This window comes from Scyliorhinus torazame, chromosome 14, assembly GCF_047496885.1.
Source record: "Scyliorhinus torazame isolate Kashiwa2021f chromosome 14, sScyTor2.1, whole genome shotgun sequence".
NCBI classification, from domain to species: domain Eukaryota; kingdom Metazoa; phylum Chordata; class Chondrichthyes; order Carcharhiniformes; family Scyliorhinidae; genus Scyliorhinus; species Scyliorhinus torazame.
This window is the reverse complement of record NC_092720.1, coordinates 42,981,792-42,995,417: the sequence shown is the minus strand read 5'-3', so window position 1 is coordinate 42,995,417 and position 13,626 is coordinate 42,981,792. Positions and strand designations below refer to the sequence as shown.

The window sequence follows — 13,626 nt, the reverse complement described above, 5'->3', positions numbered from 1 at the left end:
TTGTCAAGAGGAAGAAGGAGCTTATGTAAAGATGAGACATGAAGGTTCAGTTAGGGCGCTCGAGTGTTACAAGTTAGCTAGGAAGGACCTAAAGAGAGAGCGAGGAAGAGCCAGGAGGGGACACGTCAAGTCTTTGGCAGGTAGGATCAAGGATAACCATAAAGCTTTCTATAGATATGTCAGGAATAAACGAATGACTAGGGTAAGAGTAGGGCCAGTCAAGGATAGTAGTGGGAAGTTGTGCGTGGAGTCCGAGGAGATAGGAGAGGTGCTAAATGAACATTTTTCGTCAGTATTCACACAGGAAAAAGACAATGTTGTTGAGGAGAATACTGAGATTCAGGCTACTAGACTAGAAGGGGTTGAGGTTCATAAGGAGGAGGTGTTAGCAATTCTGGAAAGTGTGAAAATAGATAAGTCCCCTGGGCTGGATGGGATTTATCCTGGGATACTCTGGGAAGCTAGGGAGAAGATTGCTGAGCCTTTGGCTTTGGTCTTTCAGTCATCTTTGTCTACAGGAATAGTGCCAGAAGACTGGAGGATAGCAAATGTTGTCCCCTTGTTCAAGAAGGGGAGTAGAGACAACCCCAGTAACTATAGACCAGTGAGCCTTACTTCTGTTGTGGGCAAAGTCTTGGAAAGGTTTATGAGAGATAGGATGTATAATCATCTGGAAAGGACATAATTTGATTAGAGATAGTCAACACGGTTTTATGAAGGGTAGGTCATGCCTCAAAACCTTATTGAGTTCTTTGAGAAGGTGACCAAACAGGTAGATGAGGGTAAAACAGTTGATGTGGTGTATATGGATTTCAGTAAAGGATTTGATAAGGTTCCCCACGGTCGGCTACTGCAGAAAATACGGAGGCATGGGATTCAGGGTGATTTAGCAGTTTGGATCAGAAATTGGCTAGCTGGAAGAAGACAAAGAGTGGTGGTTGATGGGAAATGTTCAGACTGGAGTCCAATTACTAGTGGTGTACCACAAGGATCTGTTTTGGGGCCACTGCTGTTTGTCATTTTTATAAATGACCTGGAGGAGGGCGTAGAAGGATGGGTGAGTAAATTTGCAGATGACAGTAAAGTCGGTGGAGTTGTAGACAGTGCGGAAGGATGTTACAAGTCACACAGAGACATAGATAAGCTGCAGCGCTGGGCTGAGAGGTGGCAAATGGAGTTTAATGCAGAAAAGTGTGAGGTGATTCATTTTGGAAGGAATAACAGGAAGACAGAGTACTGGGCTAATGGTAAGATTCTTGGTAGTGTGGATGAGCAGAGAGATCTTGGTGTCCATGTACATAGATCCCTGAAAGTTGCCACCCAGGTTGAGAGGGTTGCTAAGAAGGCGTATGGTGTGTTAGCTTTTATTGTTGGAGGGATTGAGTTTCGGAGCCATGAGGTCATGTTGCAGCTGTACAAAAACTCTGGTGCGGCCGCATTTGGAGTATTGCGTGCAATTCTGGTCGCTGCATTATAGGAAGGATGTGGAAGCATTGGACAGGGTACAGAGGAGATTTACCAGAATGTTGCCTGGTATGGAGGGAAGATCTTACGAGGGAAGGCTGAGGGACTTGAGGCTGTTTTCGTTCGAGAGAAGAAGGTTAAGAGGTGACTTAATTGAGGCATACAGGATGGTCAGAGGATTAGATAGGGTGGACAGTGAGAGCCTTTTTCCTCGGATGGTGATGGGGACATAGCTTTAAATTGAGGGGAGATAGATATAGGATAGATGTCAGAGGTAGGTTCTTTACTCAGAGAGTAGTGAGGGCGTGGAATGCCCTGCCTGCAAAAGTAGTGAACTCGCCAACACTAAGGGCATTCAAATGGTCATTGGATAGATATATGGACGATAAGGGAATAGTGTAGATGGGCTTTAGAGTGGTTTCACAGGTCAGCGCAACATCGAGGGCCGAAGGGCCTGTACTACGCTGTAATGTTCTATGTTCTGTGTTATATATTCTACCCTGCACATCTTTAGGTTGTGAGGGCGAAACCCACGCAAACATGGGGAGAATATGCAAACTCCACAGTGAGCCGGGATCGAACCTGGGACTGGGGCGCCATGAGGCAGCAGTGCTAGCCACTGCACTACCGTGCTGCCCCAATTTTTCTTTTAATGTCTATAAGGGAAATGACTGTGTATTGCTACTTTTGTTTGCTTGGCCAGATCTCCTCATGTTGTGTCTGAGATTTTAAATCCATCTAAAGTCACAAAATACTGAAGTAAAGGTTATTCGTAATTTTTTAAAATTGTGCTTATGTGCAGGAAAGATAATAAAAGAATACTTTATATCGGAAAGTTATCTCCAGCTAATGTGAACCAAGCTGCAAAACTGCAAATACTGCTTTCTGAAGGTAAGTGCACAAAGAATTTGGTCTAGAATTCTTGCCAGATTTTTCTTTTCATATGTGAATTTGTTACTTAGATCATAGGTCATAGAATTTACAGTGCAGAAGGAGGCCATTCGGCCCATCGAGTCTGCACCGGCTCTTGGAAAGAGCACCCTACGCAAGGGCAACACCTCCACCCTATCCCCATAACCCCATAACCCAGTAACCCCACCAACACTAAGGGCAAGTTTGGACACTAAGTGCAATTTATCATGGCCAATCCACCTAACCTGCACATCATTGGACTGTGGGACGAAACCGGAGCACCGTGAGGAAACTCACGCACACACGGGGAGGATGTGCAGACTCCGCACAGACAGTGACCCAAGCCGGAATCGAACCTGGGACCCGTGAAGCAAATTGTGCTATCCACAATGCCACCTCCAATAATGAAGGATAGAAGTGGAATTGGTTTTAGAGGACTCAGTATTTGGTGGGACGCATAAAAGATGGCCGGTGTGATGATATCCTTTTTGCACAGGTACTCATGATAATATGTGCTTCTAATTCTGTCTGAGGAATAAAATGTTTTATCTCCTGCCCGGTAGAAATATGTTTGCATTCTTTCTCATTCCTATTCAGGGAACATGCCACTTTTCAGTGCAGAGACAGCACATCACCCTTCTCTACAGAGAGTGCACATCCACCCCTCTATGTGGTCTTGTCCAACGAGCAGTCAGTTTCCCATTCCCCTCACAGATAGGCCATGTACACCTCTGTTTGTGTCTCCCTTACCGTGTCAGCACATCTCTTAGATGTTGACACAGAAAGTGCACAATCTCTTTTCAGAAAGCATGAACCTCTTGCACAGAAAATATAAATTCTCTGCTCTCCATTCTTCTGGAAAGGGTCCTAACTCATCCCTAACTGGACAGACCGTGTTATCTTCTCTCTGGAACCGCACTTATATATTTCCCATTCTCCAGACTGAGTGCTTGCTCCCTTCTTGCCCCCTCAGGAGAAGTTATTTTTATTTCCTGCCACCTCTCAATTATAGAATAACAAGCAATGTTTATTTTATGGCACACATGTGATGCATTTTGGAATAACAAACAGAATAAAGAACAAAGAACAGCACAGAACAGGAACATGCCCTTCAGCCCTCCAAGCCTGCACCGGCCACGATACAAACCTTTGCCAAAACCCTCAGGACTTCCTTGTGCTGCATTCCTCTATACCCATTCTTTCCATGTGTTTGTCAAGATGCCTTTTGAACACCGTTAATGTATCTGCTTCCACAACCTCCCCTGGCAACGCGTTCCAGGCACTCACCACCCTCTGCGTAAAAAACCTGCCTCGCACATCTCCTCTAAACCTTGCCCCACAGATCTTAAACCTATGCCCCTTGGTGACTGACCCCTCCACCCTGGCAAAGAGTGCCTGCCCATCCACTCTATCCATGCCCCTCATAATCTTGTACCAGGTAACCCCTCAACCTCCGTCTTTCTAATGAAAACAGTCTGAGTCTATTCAGCCTCTCCACATAGCCAACACCCTCCAGACCAGGCAACATCCTGATAAATCTCCTCTGCACCCTCGCCAAAGCCTCCACATCCTGATTTGTGATTAGAAATGATTGACATCACTTCCGGTGGCGGCTATGAAGGAGTAAGTCGCACATTTGGTGGCCCCCACTCAGGTCGGACTTTTGGACCTTTCCCCCAATTTTCTACCGGACTTGAATTGAAAAATTGACGACAGAGGCAATTGTGTACTGAATTTCCAGATCGGTGCATGGAGAGGAGGACGAGAAGTGCTCATAAAGGCAGAAACAGAAAGACAGAGAAGGATTAGGCTGAAGCTACGGTGGGAGAAAGCATGGCAGAGGACATGACCTCTGGCTTGTCGACCCAGCGGTCAATGGAGCAGCTGTGCAAGTTATTCAGGAAGGCTTCGCTAAGCAGAAACGGGACTGCTTGGATCCGATAAAAGCCTCAATTGAGCGGATGGAGCTTAGATTGGATGCCCAAGATCGGGCGATCCAGAAAGTAGAGAAGGCGCTGACTGACCAGGAGGAACATCAAACAGCGGTGGAGTTGGAGGTGGGGATGTTGAGAGACCAGCAGCAAAAGCTCTTGGAGAAGGTGGAGGGCCTAGAGAATAGGTCCCGCCAACAGAACTTGAGAATTGTTGGGCTCCCGGAGAGGTCCGAAGGAGCTGACGCTGGGGCATACATGTTTGAGACATGTATGCCCCGCGGACATGTTTGAGAAGCTGCTGGGGGATGGGGCATTCTCCTGGCCCTTGGAGGTGGAGAGAGCACAGAGGAAGCCGCAAATGGGAGACCACCCGAGGGCAATGGTGGTGAGATTCCACTGGTACTTGGATAAGTACCGCATTTTACAGTGGGCCAAGCAGACAAGGAGCTGTAAATGGGACAACAGTATGCTGCGGATCTACCAAGACCTGAGTGCGGAGGTGGCCAGGAGAAAAGCGAGCTTTAACCAGATCAGGTCGACCCTTTTTAAGAAAAAGGTGAAGTTCGGACTGTTGTATCCGCCGGTCTCTGGGTCACATACGAGGAACAGCACTTTTATTTCGAGTTGCCTGAGGACGCGCTGGACTTCATGAAAAGGAAAGGACTGGTGGTGGACTGAGAACTTTTGAACTTTCCTGCAAATTTCATGTTTTAAAAAAAAAAGTTTCTTGTATTTTCGTCTTGTGGAAGCTGTCTGTAATGCCTTCTGTACTGACTTGGGTCCAGTTGCAGAGCTGAGTGAGTTAAGGTTTACATTTGCACTGTTGGGGGATGGAGGTGTGCTTGTTTAGATTTTCGATCTCTTACTTGATCTTCGTTAGTGTTTTTTTTCCCCCCTGTTTTTTCTGTCGGGCAATTGTGTTGCGATTGTTTGTCATTGGAATATGTATGTATGAGCGGGGGGGGGGGGGGGGGGGGGGGAACAATAGGTGGGAGATCTTTTGGCACCAGAGGTGGGGGCCACCAAGTTAGCTGGGTGGGCTAGCTCACGGAAGCGTAGTGGGGGGGGGGTGCATATGTTAGGTTTATTAAAGGGGTTGAGTTATATTGTGTTGTTACTGGGGGGGAGGGGGGAATATGTTCTGCTGACGAAGGAGGGACTTGTGCTAAGGGACAGGGAGGAGGTTGGGGGCAGAGGCTGCTTGGGGGCGGGCCGGTGGAGGAGCGGAGCAAATGCTGGAGGCTGGCCCAAAAAAGGGGATGGCTGATCGGCGAAGTGGGGGGGAGGGCAATGAGCCCCCCAACTAGGCTGTTCACCTGGAATGTCCAAGGGCTAAATGGGCCGGTCAAGAGGGCACGCGTGTTCCGCATCTGCGGGGACTGAAGGCGGACATGGTAATGTTGCAGGAGACGCACCTTAGAGTAGCTGACCAGATTAGATTGAGGAAAGGCTGGGTCAGTCAGGTCTTTCACTCGGGACTAGATTCAAAGACTAGAGGGGTCGCGATCCTGATCAATAAGCGGGTGGCGTTTGAGGCGGGTAGAATAGTTTTGTATGTAGGAGGTCGGTACATTATGGTCTGTGGGAAACTGGAGGGGGTGCAGGTAGTATTAGTAAATGTATATGCGCCAAATTAGGATGATGTGGAGTTTATAAAGAGGATGCTGGGGAAGATACCGGACTTGGACTCGCACAAGTTGGTCTTGGGAGGGGACTTTAACACAGTTAGTGACCCTGGGTTAGACCGGTCAAGCTCAAAAATGGACAGGGTGTCAGCAATGGCAAAGGAACTAAAAGGGTTCACGGAGCAGATGGGGGGGGTGGACCCATGGAGATTTGGGCAACTGAGGGTGAAGGAGTTCTCCTTCTACTCAAACGTGCGTAAAGTGTACTCCCGGATCGATTTCTTTATTCTGAGCAGGGCTTTACTGATGGGGCTGGTGGACATGGGGGACTCGGCGATCACAATCTCAGACCATGCCTCAGACCATGCTCCGCACTGGGTTGACCTGCAGGTTAGTAAAGACAAGTAACCAGCGCCCGCACTGGAGGTTAGATGTGGGACTTTTGGCTGACGAAGGTGTGTGAGCAGCTGAGGAAATGTATTCAGAACTACCTGCAGGTCAACAACACGGGGGAAATTTCAGCAGCGATGGTCTGGGAAGCACCGAAGGCGGTGGTTAGAGGGGAGCTGATCTCGATACGAGCCCACAGGGAGAAGGTAGACAGGGCAGAGACCGACCAACTGGTAAAGGAAATACTACAGATCGATAGGAGGTATGCGGAGACCGCAGAGGCAGGGCTTTTAAGGGAATGGCGGAGGCTACAGGCGGAGTTCAGCTTGTTAACCAAAGGGAGGGGCGGTGGAGCAGCTGAGAAAGGCAAGGGGAGTGATCTATGAGCACGGAGAGAAGGCCAGCAGAACGCTTGCACAGCAGCTTAGAAAGCGGGAGGCAGCCAGGGAGATAGGGAAAGTAAATGATGGAGACGGGAACCTGGTTGGAGACTCAGCAGGGGTGAATAAGGCATTTAAAGATTTTTACAGTTGGTTGTATGGGTCGGAACCTCCAATGGGGCCGGAGGGGATGAGGCACTTCTTAGGGGGGCTGAATTTCCCAAAGGTGGACGAGGAGCTGGTAGAAGGGCGAGGGGCCCCGATCGGGTTGGAAGAGATAGTGGGGGGTCTGAAGGCCATGCAATCGGGTAAAGCCCCGGAGCCAGATGGGTACCCAGTGGAGTTGTATAAAAGGTTCTCTGGGATATTGGGACCGTTGTTGAAGAGGACGTTCATTGAGGCAAGGAAGAGAGGGGTGCTGCCCCCGACGATGTCACAGGCCACGATTTCGCTGATCCTTAAGCGGGACAAGAACCCAGAGCTGTGTGGGTCCCACAGGCCGATATCTTTGTTGAATGTGGACGCCAAACTGCTGGCCTAAATTTTGTTCTCCAGGATTGAGGATTGTGTTCCGGACGTTATTGGGGAGGACCAGACGGGGTTTGTTAAGGGTAGGCAGTTGGTGACCAATATAAGAAGGCTATTAAACGTGATTTATCGACTAGGTCAGGTTGCTGTATCAGGCTCCTAGGGTGAGCATATGGACGAATAGGACAACATCGGACTCCTTTAGACTGCACCGGGGGACGAGACAGGGTTGCCCCCTCTCCCCACTGTTGTTCGCGTTAGCTATCGAGCCGCTGGCAATTGCTCTGAGAGCTTCTAGGGGCTGGAGGTGGCTGGTCCGGGGAGGGGTGGAGCACAGAGGCTCGCTTTATGCAAACAACCTACTCCTGTATGTATCGGAACCAATAGAGGGATGGAAGAAATCATGAGGATTCTAGGGGAATTTGGCCGATTTATGGGGTATAAGCTAAATATGGGGAAAAGTGAGATGTTTGCGGTCCAGGCGAGGGGACAGGAGAGGCGACTAGGAGAGCTGCCATTTAGATTAGTAGGGGGAAGTTTTAGGTACCTAGGCATCCAAGTGACGCGGGAATGGGACCGGCTGCATAAATTAAGTCTGGCCCGACTAGTAGACCAAATGAAGTACGATTTTCGGAGATGCGACGCGCTTCCGTTGTCACTGGCTGGGAGGGTGCAGACGGTGAAGATGACAGTCCTCCCGAGATGCCTGTTTGTATTTCAGTGTCTCCCCATCTTTATCCCGTGGTCCTTTTTTAAACGGGTCAACAAAGTGATCACTGGCTTTGTTTGTGCGGGCACGACCCCGCGAGTAAAGAGGGGGATGCTTGAGCGGAGCCGGAGAGGGGGCGGGCTGGCGCTGCCAAACTTGAAACTACTATTGGGCGGCGAATATAGCCATGATTAGGAAGTGGGTGGTGGGGGATCGGCATGGGAGCGTATGGAGGCGGCTTCATGTAAGGGCACCAGCTTAGGGGCGTTGATTACGGCGCCTCTGCCGTTCCCGCCGGCACGGTACTCCACCAGCCCCGTCGTGGTGGCGGCCCTGAGAGTCTGGGGGCAATGGAGGAGACATGTGGGAGCAGAGGGAGCATCGGTCTGGTCCCCAATCTGTAATCACCGGTTTGCCCCGGGAAGGATGGAGGGGGGGGGGTTCCGGAGATGGTGGAGAGTAGGGATTGAGAGGATGGGGGATATGTTTATAGAGGGGAGCTTTCCGAGTTTGAGGGCGCTGGAGGAGAAATTTGGATTGGCGAGGGGAAATGAATTCAGGTACCTGCAGGTGCAGGACTTCCTACGCAGGCAGGTTTCAACCTTCCCGCTCCTACCACCAAGGGGGATACAAGACAGGGTAATTTCCAGAGGGTGGGTAGGAGAAGGGAGGGTCTCTGACATTTGCAAGGAACTTATGGGGTCAGAGGAGACGCAGACTGAGGAGCTGAAGCACAAGTGGGAGGAGGAGCTGGGAGGAGAGATAGAGGATGGTCTATGGGCGGACGCGTTGAGTAGAGTCAATGCATTCGCAACATGTGCCAGGCTCAGCCTGCTACAATTCAAGGTCGAAAGAGAAAATGCTGGAAAATCTCAGCAAGTCTGGCAGCATCTGTAGGGAGAGAAAAGAGCTAACCTTTCGAGGCCAATGACTCTTTGTTAAAGCTCTTTGTCAGGAATGCCACAATTCAAGGTCGTTCACCGGGCTCACATGACAGTGGCCCAGATGAGCAGATTCTTTGGGGTGGAAGACAGGTGTGAAAAGTGTGCGGGAGGACCAGCGAACCATGTTTACATGTTCTGGACATGCCTGAAGCTTAGGGGATTTTGGAAGGGGTTTGCAGATGTCATGTCCACGGTGTTAAAAACAAGGGTGCATCGAGTCCGGAGACGGCGATTTTCGGGGTGCCAGAAGATCCGGGAATCCAGGAGGAGAAGAGGCAGACGTTCTGGCCTTTGCTTCCCTGGTAGCCCGGAGACGGATATTATTAGCTTGGAGGGACTCAAAGCCCCCGAAATCGGAAACCTGGCTATCTGATCCGGCTAGCTTTCTCGATCTAGAGAAAATTAAGTTTGCCATGATAGGGTCAATGTTAGGGTTCGCCTGGAGGTGGCAACCGTTTGTCGACTTCTTTCGGAAAATTAGTCGGCAGCAGAAGGGGGGGGGGGGGTTAGTTTAGCTTAGAGTAGGGGGTTAATAAAGGTAAGACCTGTAAGGGAGGGAGACAGCTTTTGCACTATGTTTATAGATTTATGTACATTGTTTATTTTGTTGTTGTAAAACCAAAAATACCTCAATAAAATGTTTATTAAAAAAAGAGAAATGATTGACATGGCTCCGATATTCTCTTCTGAGAGAGTGATGGTGATGTCATCTGCATACTGCAGTTCCACGAGCGATGTCAGTGTCGTTTCCTTCTTGGATTTAAACAAGTTGAGGTTGAAACGCTTTCCTCCATCCTGTAGGCGATGGCCACTCCTCCGGGAAGCTTGTTTTTGACAAGGTGAAAGATGGCAGCGATGAAGGTTGAGAAAAGGGTGGGGGCTATGATACATCCCTGCTTGACTCCAGTCTTGATCTCGAAGGTTTCTATTTTATTTCCGTCAGTGAGGGCTGCCACCAACATCTTATCATGGAGGAGTCAGGGGATGTTAATGGATTTCTCTGGACAGCCGGCCTTTGACAGGGCTTTCCATAGCACTTCAAGATTGACTGGGTCAAAAGATGTGGTCAGACTGATGAAGACCATGTAGAGTGTTTGATGTTGCTCTTGGCATTTTTCTTGAAGTTGTCGAGCAGTGAAAATCATGTCCATTGGTCCTTAATTTGCAGAAGCTACACCAGCTTTCCGGAAGAATTTGTACAGTGACAGTGAGAAAGTGGATCGTGAGGATTCTGGTGATGATCCTCCAAGCAACAGAGAGTATCGAGATTCCTCAGTCATTCCCACAGTCCGCTTTGTCTTCTTTCTTGAAGATGGTGGTGATGACAACATTCCTGAGGCTGGCAGGGAATTTCTTCCCCATCCCAGATTTTCAGGAACAACTGATGGAGATTAGGGATGATCTTTTCTCCTCCAAGTTTCAAATTCTTCGCTGGAATCCCGTCCACTCAAGCGGGTTTTCGATTCTTCATGTGTTTAATTGTGTCTTTAATTGTTCCCACTGTTGATAGATCGGCACAGTGGTTAGCACTGCTGTCTCACAGAGCCAGCGATCCGGGTTTGATTCCAGACTTGGGTGAATGTCTATGCGGAGTTTGCACGTTCTTCCCCTTTCTGCGTGGGTTTCCTCCGGGTGATCCGGTTTCTATCCACAGTCCAAAAATGTGCTGATTAGGTTATGCTAAAATTGTCCCTTAGTGTCCAGGGATGTGCAGGTTAGGTTGGGTTGCAGGGATAGGGGGGGTGGGGGGGAGTGGGCCTAGGTTAGGGTGCTCTTTCAGAGGGTTGGTACAGACTCGATGTGCCGAATGGCCTCCTTTTGCACTGTAGGGATTCTATAATCCCAAAAGTTAATCAATTAAATAAAACATTAAAAATTAATACTCAATGATATAAATATTGAGTTAACTTGAAATCCTAAAGACTTTTTATGTCCCAGGCAGGCCTCGCAACTGGGTGGCAGGCTGATTACGGCTGAGTCACAGATAGAAAATTATTGTGGAAAGATTACTGAAAACTCGGCTGTACAGATGGAACATAAGGAAGATTCAGAAAGCAGAGATCAAGCAGAGATAGGCAAAGGGATTTTGGATGGCCTTCTAGAGAATGGGGCTCAGGTAGCTAATGGTTCTGCCACCAATAATGGGGTAAAGAGGAGAAGATGATGCATAGAAGATTGAAGGACTAAAGGACTTGGGAAGTCAACAAGGTTAGAGGAGATGGGCTGAGGGATACCATGGAAGGGTGTGAAAATGAGAAAAGAGAATTTTTGATTCCACACATTGATGGACATGGAGTCAGTGATGGGTTTGTAGGATGGATAGAGTCAGGGACATATTGGTGAGGTTGGAGTTCAGGAATTATGGGGGATGAACATCAGCAGTGGAGGCTAATTTAGTCACAGGTGATAAAAGCCTGGTGGTTGGCAACAGTGGAGGTCAGTAATAAGACTATGAGACATAGGAGCAGAATTAGGCCTCTCGGCCCATCGAGTCTGTTCCGCCATTCAACGATGGCTGATATTTTTCTTCATATCCATCCTCCTGCTTTCTCCCCATAACCCCTGATCCCCTTATTAATCAAGAACCTATCCATCTCTGTCTTAAAGACACTTAGTGATTTGGCCTCCACAGCCTTCTGCGGCAAAGAGCTCCACAGATACACCACCCTCTGGCTGAAGAAATTCCTCCTCATCTCTGTTTTAAAGGATCGTCCCTTTAGTTTGAGATTGTGTCCTTTGGTTCTAGCTTTTCTAAAAGTAGAAACATCCGCTCCACGTCCACTCTATCCAGGCCTCATAGTATCCTGTAAGTTTCAATAAGATCCCCCTGTCGTGAAAAGGGGACGTGTTCTCTCCTCATCCATCTTCTCTTGAGCTCGGCAATCTCCCCTTGAAAGGTTCTGTTGACCCGTAAATCGCAAGAAGTGCAGGTTGCAGTTATTTTCGCAGGCCGCGGCAATGAGTTCAGTGGCTACACTGACCAGAAGATCTGGAATATTGAACCTCCTGTCCAATTGGAGGAAGTTTCGGTACATCCACAATGTAACCTCCAACAGGCAGTCCAGCAGTATGGGCTGTTATTGTTAGTTGTTACGTAAGTTCTAAGTCACAACATTTTAAAATAATTTTATCCTGAGAAAACTAATCATAGAATCCCTACACTGCAGGAGGCCATTTGACCCATCAAGTTTGCCTGACCCTCCAAAAGAGCACTCTACTGAGGCCCACTCCCCTGCCCTATCCCCATAACCTAACCTGCACATCTTTTGAACACTGAGCAATTAAGCATGGCTAATCCAGCTGACCTGCACATCTTTCGACTGGAAGGAAACCAGAGCACTCGGAGGAAACCCATTCAGACACGGGGAGAATGTGCACACTGTCTTTATGAAATCCAGCCTTTCAACAAATTTTGTAAATTCTGCCCACTAAATGCAGATTAGATAATTTTTTTTGTGCGAATGATTTGCTGGGTTGTTGGGAAAGAATTACATCCCCAGATAATTTGGAGATTGTGTGTCACTGCTCACCTTCAGAGGGATGTGAGAGTAACATTCACTTACCCTGAATGCAGGTGATTTTCTTTTTAAAGTAATATTGATATTGGTACTTTTTTGTTTTATTCCTCTTTGGTAAACATTGTGTTAATGCATTAATTTTTTTTTTGTCAATTCAGGAGTATATTTGGACTTTGTCCCTGTTCAAGGTACGTACTAAAATATACAACTCTCTTTTTAACAAAGTGGTCCAAATGTTTTGGTATCCAGATTGTCGGACATGGGATGTCAGTTGGGAGATGTGCGATGGGACCCTGCAGAAGTGCAATTGTGTATATACACAAACATGGGAATTGTCTGGAAAGTTTAAACTTCCGATGGGCTTATTCCCTGTTACCTGGGACATGAATGCCTCCAACCCTGAGCTCTGGGGATTGGATTGGATTGGATTTGTTTATTGTCACGTGTACCCAGGTACAGTGAAAAGTATTTTTCTGCGAGCAGCTCAAACAGATCATTAAGTACATGAAAATAAAATAAAATAAAAAGAGAATACATAATAGGGCAACACAAGGTCCACAATGTAAATACATAGACACTGGCATCGGGTGAAGCATACAGTAGTGTCATATTAATCAGGTCAGTCCATAAGAGGGTCATTTAGGAGTCTGGTAACAGCGGAGAAGAAGCTGTTTTTGAATCTGTTTTTGCGTGATCTGACTTTTGTATCTCCTGCCCGATGGAAGAAGTTGGAAGAGTGAGTAAGCCGGGTGGGAGGGGGTCTTTGATTATGCTGCCCGCTTTCCCCAGTCAGTGGGAGGTGTAGATGGAGTCAATGGATGGTAGGCAGGTTTGTGTGATGGACTGGGCTGTGATTCTCTGAAGTTTCTTGTGGTCTTGGGCCGAGCAGTTGCCATACCAGGCTGTGATGCAGCCAGATAGGCTACTATCTATGGTGCATCTGTAAAAGTTGGTAAGAGTTTGTACGGACATGCCAAATTTCCTGAGGCAGTATAGGCGCTGTTGTGCTTTCTTGGTGGTAGCGTCGACGTGTTTGGACCAGGACAGATTTTTGGTGATGTGCACCCCTAGGAATTTGAAGCTGTTAACCATCTCCACCTTGGCCCCCTTGATGCTGACAGGGGTGTGTACAGTATTTTGCTTCCTAAAGTCAATGACCAACTCTTTAGTTTTGCTGGCATTGAGGGAGAGATTGTTGTCGTTGCACCACTCCACTAGGTTC

General features: G+C 48.0%; 1 protein-coding gene across 1 annotated transcript in view; it reads left to right on the top strand.

Annotated features, from left to right (window-relative positions):
* Positions 1 to 13,626, top strand: part of LOC140389673 (apolipoprotein D-like) — a 39,366-nt gene that overhangs the window by 18,548 nt on the left and 7,192 nt on the right. Inside the window, exons 4-5 of the mRNA XM_072474020.1 lie at positions 2,267 to 2,355; positions 12,563 to 12,592. Coding sequence (XP_072330121.1) covers positions 2,267 to 2,355; positions 12,563 to 12,592 — 119 coding nt within the window. The remainder of the gene's footprint in view (positions 1 to 2,266; positions 2,356 to 12,562; positions 12,593 to 13,626) is intronic.